The sequence below is a fragment of the Drosophila sechellia genome, unplaced genomic scaffold, assembly GCF_004382195.2.
Source record: "Drosophila sechellia strain sech25 unplaced genomic scaffold, ASM438219v1 U_103, whole genome shotgun sequence".
Taxonomy (NCBI): domain Eukaryota; kingdom Metazoa; phylum Arthropoda; class Insecta; order Diptera; family Drosophilidae; genus Drosophila; species Drosophila sechellia.
The window spans coordinates 31861-52668 of record NW_022611049.1 but is presented as its reverse complement, the minus strand read 5'-3'; the positions used below and the strand labels follow the sequence as shown (position 1 = coordinate 52668).

The following is a 20808-nucleotide window of genomic DNA, read 5'->3' as shown; positions in this document are numbered from 1 at the left end:
CATCACGCTGCCACTCGGATCGACGTGTTCTGGCGCGGGTGCAGGAGGCTTTCCACGACACGGACTGGCCGTCCGCTTCACGGCAGTGGAGCGAGTTACCGTGATTACCCGCTTCATGGACTCCACTCCCCTGCGCTCCGAGTGGGCCTTCAGACGCCCTGGCCACCGCCTTTTGCCACCTGATCCCAGCATGGACGACATCAATGTGTACTGGCGCAGCGGCGACTCTCTACATTGGTACAATCCATGACACGCAATTCGGTCGCTGCTCTTCTGCCTTGAGTCCCAGTTCGATCTCTTCATCGTGGACCGTCCAGTGGTGCTGCAGTCGGTCTACCAGTTGCACAAACTCTCTATCCGATCGCAAAATGCTCGGCTGGAGTTCTTCCTGAATCGATTCGACACACTCTTCTGGAGGCGCAGATCAATCTGGAGAAGTGCGGCGACATCTCGTACCTGCGTGATCTGCGGAACTCGGACAACGGCAGCGAGGCGCTCTCGGCCAAGATTCAGAAGCGCGGGAGGCACTCAGCCAGTCGGATACCAGTGGAGGCATGGCCAAGACGCTAAGCGCATCTTTCGGCACCAAGTGCCGTATAAGCGAACCATGTCCTCCGGCCAGCATGGCTCCAAGACAGGACAGCAATTCGGTGAGTTCTCTATCAAAAGGAGCATCACAATCCTTCTAATCCTCCCTTCAAACAGTTCCCGAGAAGGAGAAGATCTACAGCCGCCAGGTCTCAGCGCCTATACTGAAGCGGAAGACCTCGCGCTTCGGACTGGGTCAGTTCCTGGCAGTAGTAGTGGGGGGCTTCTGGCAGCAGCCAGTCCGTGAACCCGGCCGCAACGGCAGCGAGCTCCTCGCGACCCAAGCCGCCGCCTTGTCCCGTCCACCAGCCAGCGCACACGGCCTTCCCTATCACACCCACCACCACCATCCACATGCCCACCATCCGTACCCTCACCCCATCCACACCATCATCCGCATCATCATGCCGGTAGTAGTGCACACGTAGCCACCACCGCCACCACTTCGGCCGGTTTAGTCTCGACGCACAGCCAGAGCCACCAGTACCTGGTGCACTGTGTACCCCCCAGTCACCACAGTCCGATGCCCACGCTACAGGAGGCGGAAACCCTGCTCCGGTCCCAGGCGGCCGCCGATGCCGCCGCAGCGAGTGGTTCATTCGCGTGGATCCCTTGCTCATCCGGGCCAGAAGCAGCGGCGGTCGAACGAGCACAGCCGAAGCAGTGCGGGAAACCCGAATCCCCATCACTCCTTTCACTCCCACTTCCAAAAGCATCCGTGGCACCCAACCTGCTGCCCCCCGCCGGCCCCAGTCCCAGCCCCTCAACTCTGGCCTTCCCCATGCACTGCACCTGTGATGCCGCACCACATCCGCATCCTCAGGTCTCGGGTGCGGCGGCCACCGGCAGCGCGGCGAACCCAGGTAGGTGCTAGAGCACGTGTGTTCCACTGTGTCATTCGTTTTGTGATCCCCTCCCCTCGGTGGCGTCTGATGATCGGTGTCTAGCAAAATGCCTACACCACTCACAAGGATGATGATGATGCGTAGACTTGGAAATGTATTATAGATTATATATTTTTGATATTTTAATTTTTTAAGTTTAAAAACATTCCATATCTGGAGATTTTTAAGTCACTATAAATTATGAAAACCTAATTGAAGATACTTTCGAGTGTACAACGTTAATCACCAAATAGTGCACGAAAATATACATATTAAGTTACTTTTCAAAAACTACATTTATAATAATTTTCAAATTATTTTTCAAATAATCATAATATTTAGAAATCCCATCCTCGTGAGTGGTGTATCCCATTTTCGGTGTTGCTTTGGCTTTGTCAGTGTGTAAACACCATTTGCATTATCATTCAGAACAACCAAGATCGAGAAGTAATAGAAATAGAAAAGAAACTTTTTTATATTTTTCGAATTGGCAGTATCTCCGTATATTATATATGTTTTATTATAAAAACATTTTGTTTCTATAAGTTTTACCTTGCTTCCTTTTTTAAAATATTACTCCATTAAGGTGCCTATTATTTTATATATCTGATAATTATCTGATAATATCTGATAATTTAAGAACTGTCATTAAAGCATGATTCATCCCAAACATAAGAGCATGTTCTACCTAATAAGCACATCTATAGCATCGCCATCGACCATTCTCCATCGATCTATGTATCTGCATCACACTGTTCTATATGAGTTTATATCTGTATTATCCAGCTGAGGTTCAGTTGTGGTGTTACTCTGCTTTTCATAACAAATGTCGTTTAAGTGGTTACCCCTTCGAACTGGTATGTATGCTAACTATTCTATCGCGGTCCACTCTACATAAGAAAACTCTACTCTTTCTACCTCCAACCGTCTCTGTTTCAATACTTTGAATTTCCCCTCGAAAAGTTTAAATTGAATGGAAATTGACGCTTACTCTACAGAGACATAACTGTATATTATACAAGAATCATACAAAATTTAAATCAACATAAGCAAAAATCAATCTAATTGTGGAATTGGCATGTGGCTGTGACCAAAAAAAAAAACAAAAAACAAAATCAAAAAGATATTGGTGTTTGCCCTCTTCCCCTTCATCGAGATGCAATTTATAAAGATACTAAATTATGAAATATTTCTATCCGCTAAATCCCCACGTAGATGGCATATCCACTCATTGGGCGGTCTGAACGATGACAACCTCATTGGACTACTGTCGAGAATCACGGAACTGGAGGAGTCGGATCGGGAAACCATTCACCTGCTGGTATTCATGCTGATGCAGTTTATGTCCCGGACGGATCAGGCTTATCCATCTGAGGAAAAACCGATGACCAAGACCCAGAATATTGTCCTCAAGCACCTGTTCCTACTGCTAGGTCACAACCAAATCGACAAGACCTTCCATACCACTCCGGAATCTCTAAGGTATTCGATATTGTGTGTTGATAATGCTGTGGTAAATAACAACAATTTTTTCCCTAGGGTTTCGCGGTCTTCAATGCATTCCTGGCCAATCTTCCTCAGGTTTTGGACCAGAATCATCTGATTGGGGTCTCATCTTGCCCTCCGTCATGCAAATCATTCTCTATGCGCCAAATCCGACGAGCACCTCGGGTGAATCCTACCAGAACATAGTCTTCAACTATTCCCTGTGGCACCTGGAGCAGTATCCGCGGCGCAACTGGCTCTTCACCTTGCTGGTGGTGCTCTACAAATACTCGTACACTCAGCCTCCTCTCAGTGGATATGTGATCGCGGATCCGTTTGATCATGAACAGCCTGCGTGGCCACTTCCACCAATGCCGGCGCATTCCGACCACTACCATACTGGACATACAGGCGTAGGCGGCGCTGCTCGATCCCTGATGTCAGCCAGCCGTCGCTTGGCACGGATCCCGACGACAAGGAGGCCAGTCCCCGGCCAGTCCCATGTTTCCCTCGAGGGAACTAGTGCCGCGTCCAAGAGCAAGGGTAATGTGCCTTCACACCGAAATTGCAGCATGCGTTCCGGAAGTACAACGACTCCAGCCTAGATGCAGATGAAACGGAATCGAACTGGTGGCCATTCCGGAAAGCGATCTTTCGGATAGCACTTTACACGGCAGCAGTGCACCGGTTGGTTTTCAGTCTTGCAATGTCTTACAATTTAAGTAATCCGTATTTTACGTTGCAGGGATCCTTTGATGATACCATACACTTCGAGGACGTCATGCCACGCAACCGTCGAGCTCTTGAATACACTGAAGAGGTGAGATTATTACATTGCATATTATATTTTAAATACTAAAGCTAGAATTGTCCAAACCAGAAATCCACAAAGTCCCACAAGTCGTTGATCACCACCAAGGTCGGCGATACGTACACGACCAAAATTAAGGCCACCACTACCATGAGACTTTGGTGACCACTCACACCAGGCACAGTTTGCAGGAGGGTGTTCGCATGATCGTAACCCCTTGGTGGGCGCGGAAACCACAGAAACGGCGATTGTTAGTCCACCAGTGGATGTTCATCGTGCTGTGACCGTCCGCAACAAGTCCCTGGAGAATGCAGCCGCCTCCACATCGAAGATGTTCGCCGCCATAGCCACGAATCACCTGAAGGCACTGGGCGCTTTGCAGGACATGCCTGCGGCAGTGGAAAGAAAAGCCGGATCCAGCAGCGGTAGTGGTAATCGATCGGGCAACGGAAGCGGAAATGGCAGTGGAGGAAGTGCTCCAGCTGCTATCCAGGCATCATCTTCGGCAGCTGCCAGCAAGCCAATTGGACGACATAAGACGATTGTGGAGTGCAGTGCCGGAAACTCGAGCTCCTCGGCGGATGATTCGCGGCAAAAGAAATCGCAAACCAAATCACTGAGACGCACGGATAAAAACTACGGCTCGCCGGACTCACCGCTGTCCAAGATGAGCGTGATGCCGAATCCAAGGATGAAATTGATGAGAGCATGCAGAGCTTGCCGCCACCCAAGAGCATTGCTCCCTGGAGATTCCCACTCCGGAGCGTCTGCTGCCCATCGGAACCCAGGACACGGTGGCCACCCTAGTGGAGCGGGTGAGAGATGGCCTCAACCTGCCGGACATCAGTCATCTCAAGCAGGATAGCCTTGATGTATCGGAAAGCACCAAGGATGATGTTACCCCGAGCAGTAGGACGAACTCCCCGACGGCTTATTAAGCAGTGGCTCTGGAATCTCCGCCGAATCCAAATGCTCGCTCCGTCGCAACCCTCAGCCGATTTGCACACCTCTATTCTCAAGAATGTGCCAGCAAGATCTGAAACAGAATGCCCCCGAAGGCATGGACTCACCACAGCAATAGTATCAAGCGTCCTCGACAAAAATTGGCTCCCTTCAATGTGGACAGCAATGCTATTCCGGATATTCGATCACGGTTTGCTGGTTCCTGGCCACCGCCTCCATTTCAGCCGTGGATCCCGATCCCGATGATGACGATGAGATCGGTGCAGAGGCCTCCAATGGGCATGGAACCCACTCAACGCTTCATGCTCCTCGTGGGGTGAGTCATTTATATTTAAGTGCTCAGTGAGGTATACAATTATAAATCTTTGATCCCGCAGAGCTCTCGTCGTGTTGGAGACTACACCATCGTGGAACGCTGCTCCGACTGCGGTGCCCACATTGAGGAGTACACGGATGAGGAGATTGTGCATCTTCATAGTAATCCTAGGAACCTTTATTCATCGAGAACCTGCCATGGCAGCACCATTTCTGCCCGAGATTCTCACCATGACTTCACGGTAAGTGGATCACTAGTAAATTCTATTCTCAGACTATATCTGCCTCCATTTTAGGATCTGCTTAAGTAGCACCCATGCCTGGCAAGGCGAGAATGTCCACCTTTGGCCAGCAGTGCCCAGGCGGTGGCCTGTCAGTTCTTCCGCTGCGTGCTTCACCAGTTGGCACCCAATGGAATCTTCTTGCAGGTGTTCCAAACTCAAATGAAAAGTAAGTAATGATCTAATATGAAGGAAGTTATTTAATAACATTTTCTCTTTTAAGTGAAAATCCGCACCACCATTTCCGCAGCATTGCCAAAGCGCTACAGGATTTCCAGACTTGAACTCCACCAGTCCCATCTACATGTCTGCGAGTCACTGACCTCAAAGAAGGCATTACCCATTGACCAGCTACCGGTGATTTTCCGCAACAGGCCGAGTACTTGAATCTCCAGTGCGTTCCCACGGAAGCGGGTGTGGCCTAGCCGTTTGGTCACAAGCCACTGAGGCCATGGATGCGTACGCCTCGCTCCTCGGCAAGTAATCGTCATCATGCCCAGTCTCACCAATGCGGAGTACATGCTGGACATCATGGCGGCCACCTTGAGGCTCAACTGCGTGCCAAAGACGCTGCTCGATCCGTACTCCAAGATCATGGCCTATTGCGTACAGCATACCAATCTGGAATACCAAACGCTATACGAGCTGTGCACTCTGAACATTAGATCGTTTAGCAAGGATCGGATAAGAACTTGCTGTGTCGTCAAATGATCTTCGAGTTCGTCCAGGCTCTGAAGTTTAAGTCGAATATTCCGACCACAATCTACTCACCATAATTGGTTTTGTGCTCCTTGATGCTGGCGGAACTCTGCCTCCAGGTGCTGCTCCTGGCTTGCCTGACGCGGCACCCATGATGACCACCAATTCTGCGGATTGTTGAGGCAGTATTCAACGATGTCATAGATTTTCTGGCCGATTTTCCACACGCTTAGCAAGATTAAGGTAGGATGGAACCAACTTATGAATTTATTGAATTTATTGTTTATATCTTGTTGTAGAACTTCAAGAACGGCCAGACGAGCAGTGGCCTGGGTGAAGACACCTTGGCGGAGTCCTCAAGGGAGCAGTGGCCCAATACTTGGCTCTGGAAATGTCGCGTGGTAACTCGAGGGACAACAAAGCAGTTTCTCGCTACCTTCCCTGGCTAAACAATGCTCCATCGTCTCTTCAGCAAGGGTAAGTTCCAGATCAGATTAACATCTCCATACCATTACACAAATAAACGTTTATTTAGACCCAAGGAGTTCACAGAGTCGTGGGTCACATGCGCCTGCTGTCCTGGTTGCTACTTGGCTCCCTCACTCACATGGCTCTGATGCAGCGGCGCCAGGAGACGCATAGCATACCTACGCCCATGCCGCAGCAGAATAGTCAGGGCACCGTCCTGCAGCCAGCGTACATTATCAGCATCAAGGAGTGACCTATTCGCAACCGGTGCCGCAGGAAGCTTCCTCCACATCGCCGATCACATTCAGGTGATCTTTGCCGGATTTGCGGAACAGTCCAAGACCTCCGTGCTGCACATGTCCTCGTTATTCCATGCCTTCACGCTTTGTCAACTATGGACGGTATACTTGGAGCAGATGGCCCACAATACCAACAGCAATGCGGAGGGCAGCACGTTGGGCGTTCTTTTTGAGTTCGGGCAAAGGTGACGCCCTGCATCTTGCAATTGGTGTCCCACGCCAAGCCGACAGTCAATAAGGATCAGCCGCAGACCCCCCTGGACTTCCAGACGCAGAGTGCTAACTCCAAGCTGTCCGAGATGGTCAACCTGCACTTCCTTAGTCTGTTGGAGGCGTTGAAGGACACCAATTCCACAGTGCTGGGCAAACTGCTACCCATGTGGAGCCCCGTTCTCTCCTCACAGACGCAACTCTCGGACACTTTGCACGTCCGGTTGCAGAACGTAAGGGACTATGCACCGGACTACGAGGAGCAGCAAACGTACAAGTCGGAGGCTCTGCTCAAATGGCTGCAGCTTTGCAGTTCAAGATGGGCCAGATCGAGTTGCAAGCCTCCACAGCCACGCAGTTCTATTCAATCTAAGTATTCACAGAGTATACACAGTATATGTTATGTATGCTTATAGTCTTATTATAATGTTGACGCGAATAAATAGTACACAATGTTTCTTGGAAATCGAATAGCATAGGAATCTCATGCTCTGCCCACAGGTTACTCGAACACCGTGTATGAATGCCACTGGCGGCTGATCCTCTGTCTTGAATCGAAGGATCTTGCACTTCATTTGCTTCGCTGCTTTTGCCTGCCTTCGATGAGAAAAGTGGCTTAGGGATCACGATAGTTTCGGAAGGAATCCTTGGTTTTCACAATCGATTCCTCGGGCAGGCCAAGTCGAGCGAGAGTCTTTAAGCCTGGCAGCCCTGTTCAGCCTGCTGAATGCGAACCTCCTGCAAATAATGTGGATTTAGCATCGAAGTCTGTAGACCACAAGCAACGGAATCACCTTCACTCTTTGCATGTAATCCATCTGTACGCAGCGACTCAGCCAAAGCACCAGCTGGGCCTCTTTGTGCTGATGAGTGGCGGAGTTGCTGCCGTTATCTCCCAGTGCTTGCCTTTTTGCGCACCCGCTCTTTGTCGGATCGTGGACATTGGACTTGGTGGTGGCGGAATGGCATAAACTTTTCCCTAGGAGTATTCACATTTGTTTCCGTCTTATCGATGAGGTAGAGGGCATGCTGATCGGAGCAACTCCTTGCTTAGCTTTGCGGCTACTGACTACGTCGATTTCTACGATTTCGGCAGGAAGGGAACTGGTGTCACTATGTCCTGCCAAAGCCGAATCTGGGAGTCGTTGGTTTCTTAAACTCCTCGATATCCGCCAGATCATCTGCCGTAATTAGACTTGTTGGCGCGAATCACCTTGACCTTCTTCTCGTGCATTGTCCCTGCGCTATAATCCGCAGCGGATCCATCTCCACCTCGTCATCGCTGTCCAGAATGTCGTCCACATGGGCGCCCTCGTCCGTGTTTCTGCCATTCCACTCCAGATTGTTGAGAGCAATTTTGCCCTTTTCGACAATGTTCAGACCGCTCAGCATTCGAGTCGCCTCCTCCACTTCATCCCGCCTTCTGATCTCGGCCAGTAATTTGTCGTACGACTCCTGAAGACGCTTTCCCTTGTCCGGCAGTTGGTGAGACGCTTTCTAAATAAAGATAAAATTAAAAGGTAAAATAAATTCATAGGAGCTCCACAGTGAAACTAAAAACTCACTGAACGACAGAAAGTGCGACTGCCTGTCCTTAATCTCCAGCAGCTGCGATAGTGAGTGTCTTCAGGTCCTTGTTCTTCTCTTTCGCCTGCTGGTGCCCGGGATACGGCTAAGCGGAGCAGGAATCACATTATCGCTCATTTTAGCTCACTATTTGCTTTCAAGCTAAGTATGACGTGCAACTGTTGCGATAAAATACCAACTGCTGCTACGAAACAAAGGGCTACCGGAATTCACTTAACGCCTATCGTTATCGACAAAAGGTGCGTTTTTCAAAATATATATTATGATTCTGTACAAATATTTCTATGTTTCTAATCCACCAAAGCTAGCTTTCTGAAATACCTCATATATTTCCATAAGACCCATATTATTATCTATGCTAACGACGCGATAATCTATTCTGGTCCCTACGAATTGGACGCCTTCGCCGCGTCGGATATGCGGGTTGCGGAGTACCTCCACAGGCGTTCCATCCGCACCCGCAATGCGGATCCCGAGATGACCGTGTGCCGCTTTATCAAGCTGCTGCTATACTTCATTGGATTCTTTTTCGCTCTGGGCGTATTCACGACCGGATTGGCACTCGTGATGATGTGCGAATCATATATATCCGGATAGGCCGGGATGCAAAAAGTTCCCCGGACTAGCAACCGCGCCCGGACACCATGTGGGCGATCAGAAGCAAATTATGTGGAGCCCTAATAACATTAAGGATGTGGCTAACATACGACGCGCGATAATGCGAGCGGTGGACCGATACGGTCTCGAAGGACCAAAGCGCCTGATGGGCTTAGCGAGGACAAAGCTGGGCTATATGTCCGGCACGCCGTGCATTCTAATAAAGATCACCCAGGCACTGGGCTTCCAGCGCGTCACCTACGATGACGCCCTAACGCTGCCCGACTACGCTCCGGATGAGCTGTTCGACTATGTGGTGCCTGGGCACGGAGAGCGTTCAACCGCTCTGGGTGTCCTGCCAGGTTATTAAGCCGAGAGTGGACATTCAGTTCGACTACCATCCGGTTCGCTTCTTCGATGCCGAAGAGCTCTTCACCTCCGGCAATGTCTTTCTCAACGAGTCCACGGACGACGACGACCTACTTACAAGGAGGATCCCCGCCTCAGGCGCATCATCAGTTCGGCTGAGCAACATTCCGATCAACCAGGACATCCAAATCCACTGCCAGGCTTGGGCTAAGAACATCCCGCTCCATATGTAACGGTCAAGATGCTGGTGCGTCTGACGGCACCAGTTCATCCAACCACTCCATTGGTGCTGGACGAGTGTACGAGTGAGATCAGCTAGCTCAGCTGGAATTAATCTTGAATAATTTCATTTAATGTATATATTGGCATGTAATAATAAATAACAAAATAATACGGATGTGCTCCTATTTGAGCATTATAGTTTACTCCGCTTCAAATTTCATAGTAAACGGAAGCTACAAGCTTCGAATATTCCCACTTACGCCCACGTAACCAGTAGCCAACGATCGCCAGGATGCCGGAGGACGTAATGTGCCCGCTGGGACTACAAGCTGTCAAGCAGATACGCCGGAACCAGGAGACACGTCGCAAGAAGGATCTGCCGTGTCGAAGAGATATTCGACATAGACGAGCACAAACTGTTCGCGCACTGCCTTGGGTTGGATGCGAATCACTGGCTTCTACCTGGTCCTATACGCCCTCATCGTGTGCATTTGGCCTTTTGGTTGGGCATCTTTATGCTGGCCATCATGGATCCGAATAAGCCGCGCTGCTCAAGGTCCGCCGGGTCTGTCGATGGTGCCCAACCAGAATCGATCCGTGCTGTCCTACTTTACGCACATCATGAGTGAGTCAATCCGATTGCTGACCGCATCGACGACTTCCTGAACAAATTGAACGACAATGCCATTGACTTCTTGCCGATTTCAACCAGGACACGACGTGGGGCTACGCCACCGAAAAGCCGACCGTCTTCATCAAGCTGAACAAGGTTATTGGCTATGTGCCGGAGACGTACGACACGGCAGACGACTTGCCCAAGGAGCACCAGAGAGCCTTCACGATACCGTGGGCAAGCTGGGCAACTCGCCCAAGATCTGGATCACCTGCGAGGTGACCGATGGGCCCAAGCCCGAGATGGTCTTCTATCCGGGTCCATATTTCGAGGCCTCCGAGAACATGAAAGGAGTGACGCGCTGGTGGCCATCCAGATGAACAAATGCCCGGAATCGAAGACCTTCTTCTGCTGCAAGGTTGGGCCCGAAACATACCCATCACGATGACTACCAGGGAATGGGACTCATCAAGTTCGCGTGAGCATGCGCACTGATGATGACGACCAGCCGGATTTTGAATTGCCCTCCACCCTAAGGCCACCCAGCGATATGGTCACAGAACTCGTTCCCGCACCGCGGCTCCTCCGCGTCCAGGAGGTATGCTTGGCGGTTGGAAATGCCGCCATCGCCAGAGATAGAAGGACGCAATAGAAAATGATGCCAAGAAGGAGGAAATGACGAGCCACCAAGCTTATAAGAATTGGAATTTATTACAACCATTATTACCATTTGGAATTCATGACAAAATTAGATTATATGCAAATTGCACAATTGTTAAATTGTTAATTAATTTCCAATAAGAATGGGAAACCCACTTTCACATTCAAAAAATGTTGGTTAAATGTTGTTTCTGTTCTTGTTTTGTTTGTAATGAAAAACCTGTTTTATAACCTTATATATAATTTTATTTTAACTATATTATATTCATAACCTCTTTATAATAATTTAAACAGCGTGAGTCACCCTAACGGCTGCGATTAGTGCGCATCCCTGGATACACCGGCTTGTGCTATCGATAGTCGGCGACGGCAGCGCCCACCACCAAGTGTGACCAAGGGGCCTCGCCGAAATCGATAGCATCCGCCTATCGGATCGAAGTGTTTTGCACGAACATCGAACTTTAGCTCCGCTCCGACACGCAGTAGCTAAATAACAAACTCATTACTAATATATTACTGCCGCCATTGCAAGCGCGAACCGATCCCGATACCAGGCCAATCGCACTCCCCAGTTGTACGTCATCACTTGAGTAATAAATCAGCGCCAAATCGCATAAATTGCTATTGATATTCCGCCCGCGTGTGTGCGTGGTATTTGCAAGAGAGTGTGTGTGTGTGTGCATATGACTCTGTGTTAGCCGACAATTGGAGAAAAAAGCATTAGAATCCCAATTGGCTAACTAAACTAAAGTTGGCTTGGCCAAACATAAACAAAAAGTGCGGGCGCAGCGATTTGGCAGCAAACAGAAACACCAAAGTGTTTTTGGCAGATATATAAATTAAATATAGAAAGTGCGTGCGAAGGTTAAGCGTCGAGTGCAAGTGCATTTACATTTGGAAATAATAAATGCTACAATTTAGTTGAAATCCGCCAGCGAATTCGCATTAAATCTAATTCTGTATTTTTGTACTCTCTCGCAGCGAATCAAGCAGGAAAATACCGGATAATAATTGGCAAAGATGCAGATCAAAGAATTGTGAGTACAAAAACTGTTTATTTTACCATTATTTGTGATTATTTTATGTTAAATAGCCAAAAAAAAAGCTGGGCAAGCCGCAAATTATTTGTGACAAATCGATTTTACACTCTCTCCGTGACATTTGCTCTCTCCATTTCTCTCTGGTCGCGTGTGTCGCTGCTCTCTCAGTTCTCTCAGTAGTTGCTTTTGTTGTATTTAAGTTTGCGGGCATTTTCCGCAACAACAACCGAACGGTTTTCTTATCAGCCCCTGACGCCCCCTTTCCGCACACCCCCTCTCTTGCCCTCTCGCTCTAGCTCAGGTATTTTGCAGCTGTGGCGATGACGCAATGAGTTGAAGTCAGATTCGGAGCTACGTAAGCCGAATATTATTTCTATAGCCAATGGCACTACCAATTAGTTTTGGAAACTACTTTGAGTCATCGATAAACTCTACTATATACATAATGTGAAAGGAAGATAATGCTTTTCAGGCGCTCGGCGACGCCACGTTGTCGACTTTTTCAGTGAGTCACTCTCTTTTGCGTCTCTCTTTTCCCATTACTCTCTTTTCGGCTTTGGACCCTGCGATTTTAATCAAACAAGTTGTTAAGTGCGATAAGGTCGTTGCGTAAAGCCCAAACTAAACTGACTCATCGTGCATCTTTAATCCCTTTCGGTCGCAAAGCACCAGGTGACATTCTTCTCATACATTCTTCTCATTTGCAAATGGCTCACGTTTGTTGCCCACCTGACATTTCCATTTGGCAATGATACTTTTAATTTGTTAACGGAAATTGTCAAAAGTCTGACATCAAATGGCTCGGCTTATAATTGCTTTGACTTTGACAGCTGTCGGAAAATCAAGGAAAATTCGAGCACACAGGAGATTGAAACTGAAAGCTCAAACGCACAATCTCCGTCTTATCATTTTCCGTATGCGCAATCATTCGCATCAATCTTATAATGGAACCTCAATTGAATATAAACCGCACGTTTTACTGATAGGTGTTAAGTGTCTGGGTTTTATAAGCTATTAATTCTCATACGATCGGTTTCTGGCTTAAAGTACACAGAAATCGATTTGTACTTTGTTTTGCTAAGCTTGTATAGCCCTTTTTTAATTATAAATCATTAAGAATATTATTTCAACAAAGGCATGCATATATCATTTATCGTAAACAAGAAATGATATGAATTCTTCAATTTGATTTGGAGATCATTTATAATAGCTAGCGAAAAATCTTAGCATTTAGTAGTTCATTACAGCGTTCGTTCACAGAAATGTATATACAGTTCCTATTAGATTACCCATAAAATATATTTATAACATTAATATTTATCATATGGTGTACGTTATGTATAAAAGTGTGCAACGATCAAAAAGTAAACTAAAGCCTATGAAGTATAGGTGAAAATATACTTGTATTTAAATAATTTAAATTTCTGAGAACGTTTTGTATTGCTCGACATCTTTAAAAGGGAACATGGAAGATTTAAGCAACTGCATTTTACTGCACAATGAACTTTTTTATTTTATTTATTAAAACACGCATAAGTTGACGGCAGTCTTCACGAGAGGCATTAATATTTAATTGTTCTCGACGCCGTAATCCCAACACGAATCCGAAGCCTGTAGCATTTGCATTTCAAAATGTTTTCCTGCCAAATTTTCGCATTTTTCGCCTGCCGCCTGTTGGCGTGTAAACCATTTGGCAATGAACATTCAGCACCGTCATTAAATTAAAAACAAAGGTGCAAATAAAGGCAACGCGTGCCGCATCACAGGTTTTTGCATGCTGATAAACAATTTTGAATGGCCGGCGGGCAAAGTGGCCAAATGAATAAAAAGCAGCTGAAAAGGTAACAAAAATAAATTGTGATAGTCTGCACTTGGCATGATTTATCTGAAATTGTCGTTTATTGTGCACAAAATGCTTAAAGTGCTGCACTTTATTTGTTGACATAGTATCCACTTATTGTGGAGAAATCGAGCCATTAATGTTATCAACATTTACGCGATTATATCAGCTGTGAGCTGGCAAGTTTAAATAAATAATAATGGCTTAAATCGATCTTATTGCTGTGTACTGCCAACCTTAAAGCCAATTCATTTAAGCCACATTAAAGTTGGTGTGAGTGCAGGTTTTTTTTTTCAACTTTCAACCATCTCAACTTTGATCTCTGAAAGCAAAAGCTTGTTGTTTTCAATGTCGGTCCTTCATGGTACTCGTCATAAACCAGCTGTAGCGTGACTTTTACTGCCCCAAACTGATTGGCCTCTTTGTACACCACACATGTATCCGTCAGATACAGTTCTCCCATCGCCCTTCACCCTCCCCGCTCGCCCAGCCGGCAATCAATTTGAAAAATTTGTGTGCTTTTTTATGTACTGCGATAAGATAACACGCAGTGTTTGGCTTTCGACTTGAATGCATCGTTTTACTCCACATCGGCACTGTACTCATTACACGTTTCGAGTGTGTGAAGTTTCGGTTGTTTCGAAAATTTTTGGCAATTGAGTGTGCCGGCTGCTAAGCGCCAGCATAATTGGGCACCGAATATGGAGATACATAGTATGCGATTATCCGAATGGGGGCAAACCGCAAAATGCGGCCTTGATTTAAAAAACAACAACTCTTCAATGGTGCATGGCCATATGATAATATCACTTGATTTCCATATGAGCTCTGTCAGTTATCAGTTACGCTTTAAAAATAGTATATAAATGGTTTGTCCATTTAGACAGCTAATTACTTATGGCTAGTAAAGTCTAAAATTATAAACACATTAAAATACCTACTGCTTAACGTAGATAATATCGTTTTGTTATATGTATGTATTGTTTGTTAGATGGAAGTTTAGTACAAATGCTTTAATTTCAAGCACGAATGACCCGTTACTGCCTTATTCACTGAGCAATCCACTGGGCAACAATCTCTGTGTGACATCTTTATTGCGGGTAAATCAATTATTACTTGGCTTCGGCCTTCAATTGCGACAATGGCCAGTGGGCGGCCCTCAATAATGGCCACCACAAGAGCCTTGGCCACTGGCTTTCCCCTCGACCCACCCACACAACTCACACACCACACACCGCACACACACACCCACTTTGGGATGCAAAGACGACAGAGCCCCAAACAATCACTTTCCATTTTCAATTATGCCAACAAGAGCAAACAATTTCCCTTGTTCATGGCCACAAAAGAGGGGTTGAGTGCGAAGGGGTCTCCCTAATGTGTTTCTTTCGGTAACTTTGGTCTCATTAAGAGTTCTTCAATCTTCTCAGATGCTTGTTTTTGCTTTACTTTTGTACTTTTTGGCCCTCCCCCCTTTACCACTCATGTGTGGTGATTTCTTGTATGTTTCTATTTTCGCTTTGCATAATTTCTTTAATGCTCTGATTGTGCTGTGATTCATAGGAAACCCAAAAAGCCTTGGAGAAACGCGACTATATTGTTTGATCTTCTCGCGTTTGCTGATGATATTCAACCCAGTTGGATGTTTTTTTGACAATTTCAGGGAAATTTATTTATCCCTGAACATATTGGAACAGCGATTTTGTCACAAAAACACGTTCTGGTTTGTACTCTAATGGTTTTCCCTCTACTGGGTTTTCAGCTTTAGCAAGTTTTATTTGCCTGATATGAAATGCTTTCTTTGTTGCGAAAGAGGAAAAGTTTGGGCAGAAGACCAATTTTTATGGGCCATTTTTTGCGCTAAAGTTTTACAATCAGATTTGATTAAACGACAAATGCTGCGTGGAAATTTGTTGAAAAGAAAAGTTATACTGTTTGCATAACTAAATGAATTGATGATACGTTTGCACACAAATGGGCAATTGAATTCAATGGCAACCATTTCGAATATTTATTTCAAATTACTTAGGCATTTATTTACATAAGTTTAGATTGGCTGTTGTTAATTGACCAAAAATGCAAAACATACACAATTTACCTCAGAATTTCCGTTTTAAATGAACGTTTATCTATTAACTTAAGCGACAACTTTAATTTCAACCCGTTGAGCACACACACACCCCAAGAGCTTAAATCGTTCCTCTTGATTATGCAATGATTAAGTAAAGTTCCGAATAACTTCATTAACAATTAAACAGCGCAAAACAATGTTCTACCTCTCCCCAAGTCCCTTTATAGTTCCATCTTTTTGGAGCCCCATTCCCCTGACACGCGAACACTCATAAATCATCCACCTTGTTTGGAGTGGAACCCCCCAGATGAACTCGGCAGAAAGTTGAACTTGATCCCCCACCGCCATAAAAGAGTGCTCTGAGAACTTTAACCTTTTTAGGGGCGGCGCGTAGTTGGCCAACTTTTGAGTAGGCCGCATTAAAGCGCCTGGTCCTATCCCTCTGCCACGCCCACCAGTTGCTCGAGTCGACTGGCAATTAGGAAACACATCATTACGAGTGTCAACAGTGGGCCAAAGGTTAATTGCGTCTGCAAGAATTTCCCCCACTTTCGCCACATCACTTTGATTGTTCCCGAGTCGTGTCGTGTTTTCTTGTGTCTCATTGTTTGGCATTTGCCGTGTATTATGTGTATTATGTGTATTGTGTGTTGCGAGGCGAGAACGGCTGACAGCCCATAAAGCTGGGCCAGCACGAGATTCTGGTTCTTTATGGCCAAGGAGCTCCAGTTCGCACCTTGCGAATGCATGCCAAGGCTTCCCTCGCACCGGGGAGCAATTCGGCCTTTATTTGCCGAGGAATATTTCATTTGCCAAGCCGTTGACTGTTGACTTTCCTTGGATTACAGTTTGTAGCTAAATTTCAGCCTGCGACTACGGGTGGTAAATTCCCAGAGATCAAGGCGAAATAACAGAGATATTTTATGCTCCTCTTTTTCACTCATCACAGTTTCATGTATGTTTTATCAAAATTAAGGAACTTCTGCCTAACTATTTCTCTATAACAAAATAAAAAAAACAGCACAAAAGTTTTGGAATGCATAGAACATTTCTGCGTCATTAACTTTCAAAATGGAAATATTTACATGAGATTATAAAGCGATGATAATATAGGTTTAGGGTTTTAACCCTCTAAAGTAACCTTTAAAGTAAATAAAAGTTAATAGACTTTTTTCCATCCTTTAAGAGCACTCCCTATTCGTTGTCAACAATTAATTTTTTGCAATTAAATTGTCCCCGGGAAAACCGCAACAAAAGTCAAGCGATGCGAACAAGTTTCAAGGCTGGCATAATTATGTATATGGAGGTCCCAGAACACTTTCCGCCGCTTTTTCCCACTCTTTTGCTGCCTGGCGACCTTTTTGGTAATTAGAGGATGAGTATGTGGCCGGAAGTGGGTGGTTTTCGGCTTTGGGGAGTTCAAACTCATATGCATGCAAATAAATGCAAAAAGGCTTGTGAAGCTTTTATGCTGTTGAAACACTTTGTTTTTGTTTCTTTTCAATGCCAATGCTCCGCCCACTTGTGTAAGCTTTTAATTAAAAATATATCGTTTAAATTGTGCAGTGATATTAACCTTTTTCGGCAATTTGTATTAAGTGCTCATATAAATTACCTGAGATCTTATCTCAACAAGTATCAATTGGCCTGGATTGATTGGCTCTAGCCGAAATTTCTGAAGGTCATTCTTGCAAGTGGTCTCAAGATTCCTTGTTTGAATAGATGCTGCATACTTTGGGGCTTGAGTTGATTGCTTAAGACCATGTAAAACCAGAGTAGAGGGCTTGTAATTAGATGCAATTTGTGTGCCTTGCTACTTAGAACTTAAAGTGGAACAGGCAATTCAAAGTTGGCCCTAAGAGGAAAGCTTTGCTATTACCAATAGGATCATTTATTGACATTTAAAGTAAACTAAAAGGAATGCATTCACCTTATAAACTATATTGTTTCTGAATACATATTTCATTTATTTGCATAAGAAACACTGGCTTACTACTGAAACGTAGTCTGAATAACGCTCCCTTTAAAAGATCAATAATAACTGTTTGCATTTCACTGGTTATATTCCCCCCTCCCACTGAACTCGATATACTCCATACACTCGATGGAAAGCGAAGGGTATCAACAGCTTTTTATGCACAGGCATGGTATTTAATTAAAATGGTTATATTAAACTTAATTAAAATCGCGTAGCCTTTATACATACATTCGCTGACACAGTCCATGTTTTTTTTTCTCTTTGCAGCCGTGTGACTTTGCCATTGACTGTGGAAGAGGTAAGAGAGTTAACTGGGCAAAAAGCCCGCTGTCACGAGGAGAACTATTTGCCCAACTCCTCTTTTTTCTGCTCCACAGTATCAAGTTGCACAATTATTCTCGGTGGCCGAGGCGTCAAAGGAGAATACAGGTGGCGGCGAGGGCATCGAGGTGTTAAAGAACGAACCCTTCGAAGACTTTCCCCTGCTGGGTAAGCAAATACCGATTGGTAATGAATAATTGCGGGCTAACAGAGAGTTTTTCGATTCATACAGGTGGCAAATACAATTCCGGTCAATATACATATAAGATCTACCATCTGCAATCAAAAGTTCCAGCCTACATAAGACTATTGGCGCCCAAGGGCTCATTGGAGATCCACGAGGAGGCATGGAATGCCTATCCCTATTGTCGAACGATTATCACGGTAAATGGGGAAAGACTTAATATTTGCAACAAAAAGGCGGGTTAGAAGCAAATCACTTTGGTTCCATTAGCAATGTGAGGCAACTTGATGATTACTGTGATTATATTGAATTTCTAGAACCCCAAGTTTATGAAAGATGCTTTCAAAATAATCATCGACACTCTGCACGTCGGAGATGCGGGCGATTCAGAAAATGTAAGTCAAGAATCCACAGCATGATATGACTAACATGTGTTTTCTTCTTTTCTCTCCATAACATCATCACATCTCAACCCTACATTTATATGTGAATACTAACAACTAACTCGATCATCCTGCAATATGATTTTGTCAAAATTCCACCATCATTTCGTTTGGCTTTTTTGGTTTGGTTTTGTAATCCTTTGGTTATCGATTAAGAATCCTGGTTATATGGATAAAAACTTTAAAATAGACATTTATTCGCAACACATAGAAAATGACCTTGGCACTGTTGACAACGTAAGTTTCGTTTTGTTTTGTATTTAATTTGCTGTCTCTGCTCGGTTCGGCTTTGTAGTTCTTATCCGCCATCGATCCATGTTCATGTCTATCTATGTAGTAAACGCTTTTTGTGTTCGATAAGTTAAGAAAATGTATGGATCTAAGATATATCGCCATGCTCCTCGCTGTTGCAGGTGCACGAGCTGACGCCGGATAAGCTGAAAGTGCGAGAGGTAGTGCACATCGACATTGCCAACGATCCGGTGCTGCCCGCGGACTACAAGCCCGATGAGGATCCAACCACGTAAGCGTTAATATTAGATAAAGTGATGAGAATTTGAAATATACGTTTCGATTATCCTTTCAGCTACCAGTCAAAGAAGACGGGCCGCGGTCCCTTGGTGGGATCCGACTGGAAAAAGCATGTTAATCCTGTCATGACCTGCTACAAGCTGGTCACGTGCGAGTTCAAATGGTTCGGCCTGCAAACAAGAGTAGAGAATTTCATACAGAAATCGGAGCGCCGCCTCTTTACAAACTTCCATCGGTAATAGTCCTGAAATTGAATATCCTTGAATTACTGAAACTCTATACAGTTGGATATGCATGAACAACTTTTTAGTAAACCCTAGATGGAAACTCCCTATTAATCGCCTTTAAATTTCTATTTTTAGCCAAGTTTTCTGTTCAACCGATCGCTGGTACGGTCTAACAATGGAGGACATCCGCGCCATCGAGGATCAGACGAAGGAGGAGCTGGACAAGGCGCGGCAGGTGGGCGAGGTGCGGGGTATGCGCGCGGATGCCGATTAAGTCTAGTAGAAAATTGTAAACAAAATATGTGTATGTAAAAACCAGGCAAAACAAGAAAACAAAACTAAAAGGCAAAGCAAAACAAAACAAAGCAAAGCAAAACAGATTAATAAAATTGAGATAAAATTGCATAAATAAATTTACGATATAAACTAACACCATGAAAACAAAATGAAACGAAATTAAAGCAATGTGAAGCCACAGCAGCGTCAACTGAAACAAAAGCAAACTAAGCGAACACCAAGTGTACGGCAACCGCAGCAACAAAGCTTAGTACTAGTGTAGCACACGACAACAAATTAAAGAACCCGAGAAACGGTTGCAACCGCAGTAAGTTAGTTAAGTTCCTTCCACTGCACTGTATGTAAAATGTAACCAGGATGCCGAGCAACACAACACAGGACATCTGTCGACGACACTCTCCTCCACGCATGGCCAGCACCACGTCTAAGCCCATTGTTTAAGTTGCATTTTGTAAATTGTGAAATAAACCAAATGACAGTTAATGTAAAAAGTTAAACGCAAACATCCGACCTGCAGGGGAGGGCGAAAGGCGGGAGGTAGGAGCAGTTTGAATATGTGATTTTCTGAGAACATGTATGTACATAGGAGCCTATGCAGGCATGTCTATTTGCATTCATTGGCTATGCATCTGTGGTCTGCATGTGATTTGCATTTCAAAAAGTCAATGTAAAACAATCCAATCCCAAGATAACCAGAAATAGGAGGAGAGTCTGGGGGTCTTGGCCTGGATTGACTTGGCAAACAGTTGCCTTCCATGGGTTAATTTGAATGATTTATGAACCGCTTGCGAGCGGAGTTAGCTGTGAGCTACGATTGCATTATAG

General features: G+C 45.3%; 1 protein-coding gene and 4 pseudogenes across 1 annotated transcript; 4 read left to right on the top strand and 1 right to left on the bottom strand.

Moving 5' to 3' along the window:
* Window positions 1-4: 4 nt before the first annotated feature.
* On the top strand, window positions 5-7393 carry LOC116802447 (annotated as a pseudogene).
* Window positions 7394-7413: 20 nt separating this feature from the next.
* Window positions 7414-8711, bottom strand: LOC6619093 (annotated as a pseudogene).
* Window positions 8712-8737: 26 nt separating this feature from the next.
* On the top strand, window positions 8738-9875 carry LOC6619094 (annotated as a pseudogene).
* Window positions 9876-10055: 180 nt separating this feature from the next.
* Window positions 10056-11030, top strand: LOC6619095 (annotated as a pseudogene).
* A 537-nt stretch (window positions 11031-11567) lies between these two features.
* Window positions 11568-20486, top strand: LOC6619096 (phosphatidylinositol transfer protein beta isoform). The gene is made up of 9 exons (XM_032726926.1): window positions 11568-11625; window positions 12033-12088; window positions 18248-18278; window positions 18358-18469; window positions 18534-18685; window positions 18803-18880; window positions 19342-19451; window positions 19515-19694; window positions 19822-20486. The coding sequence occupies exons 2-9, from the start codon at window positions 12072-12074 to the stop codon at window positions 19958-19960; spliced, it is 819 nt and encodes a 272-aa protein (XP_032582817.1). The 5' UTR covers window positions 11568-11625; window positions 12033-12071; the 3' UTR covers window positions 19961-20486.
* Window positions 20487-20808: the final 322 nt, after the last annotated feature.

What these genes read in the sequence shown, in the direction of transcription:
- LOC6619096 (XM_032726926.1), top strand. An exon ending in ATTGTCGAACGATTATCACG is followed by an intron (nt 18,686 to 18,802) that starts GTAAATGGGGAA and finishes TTGAATTTCTAG; the next exon opens with AACCCCAAGTTTATGAAAGA. An exon ending in CTCTTTACAAACTTCCATCG is followed by an intron (nt 19,695 to 19,821) that starts GTAATAGTCCTG and finishes TTCTATTTTTAG; the next exon opens with CCAAGTTTTCTGTTCAACCG.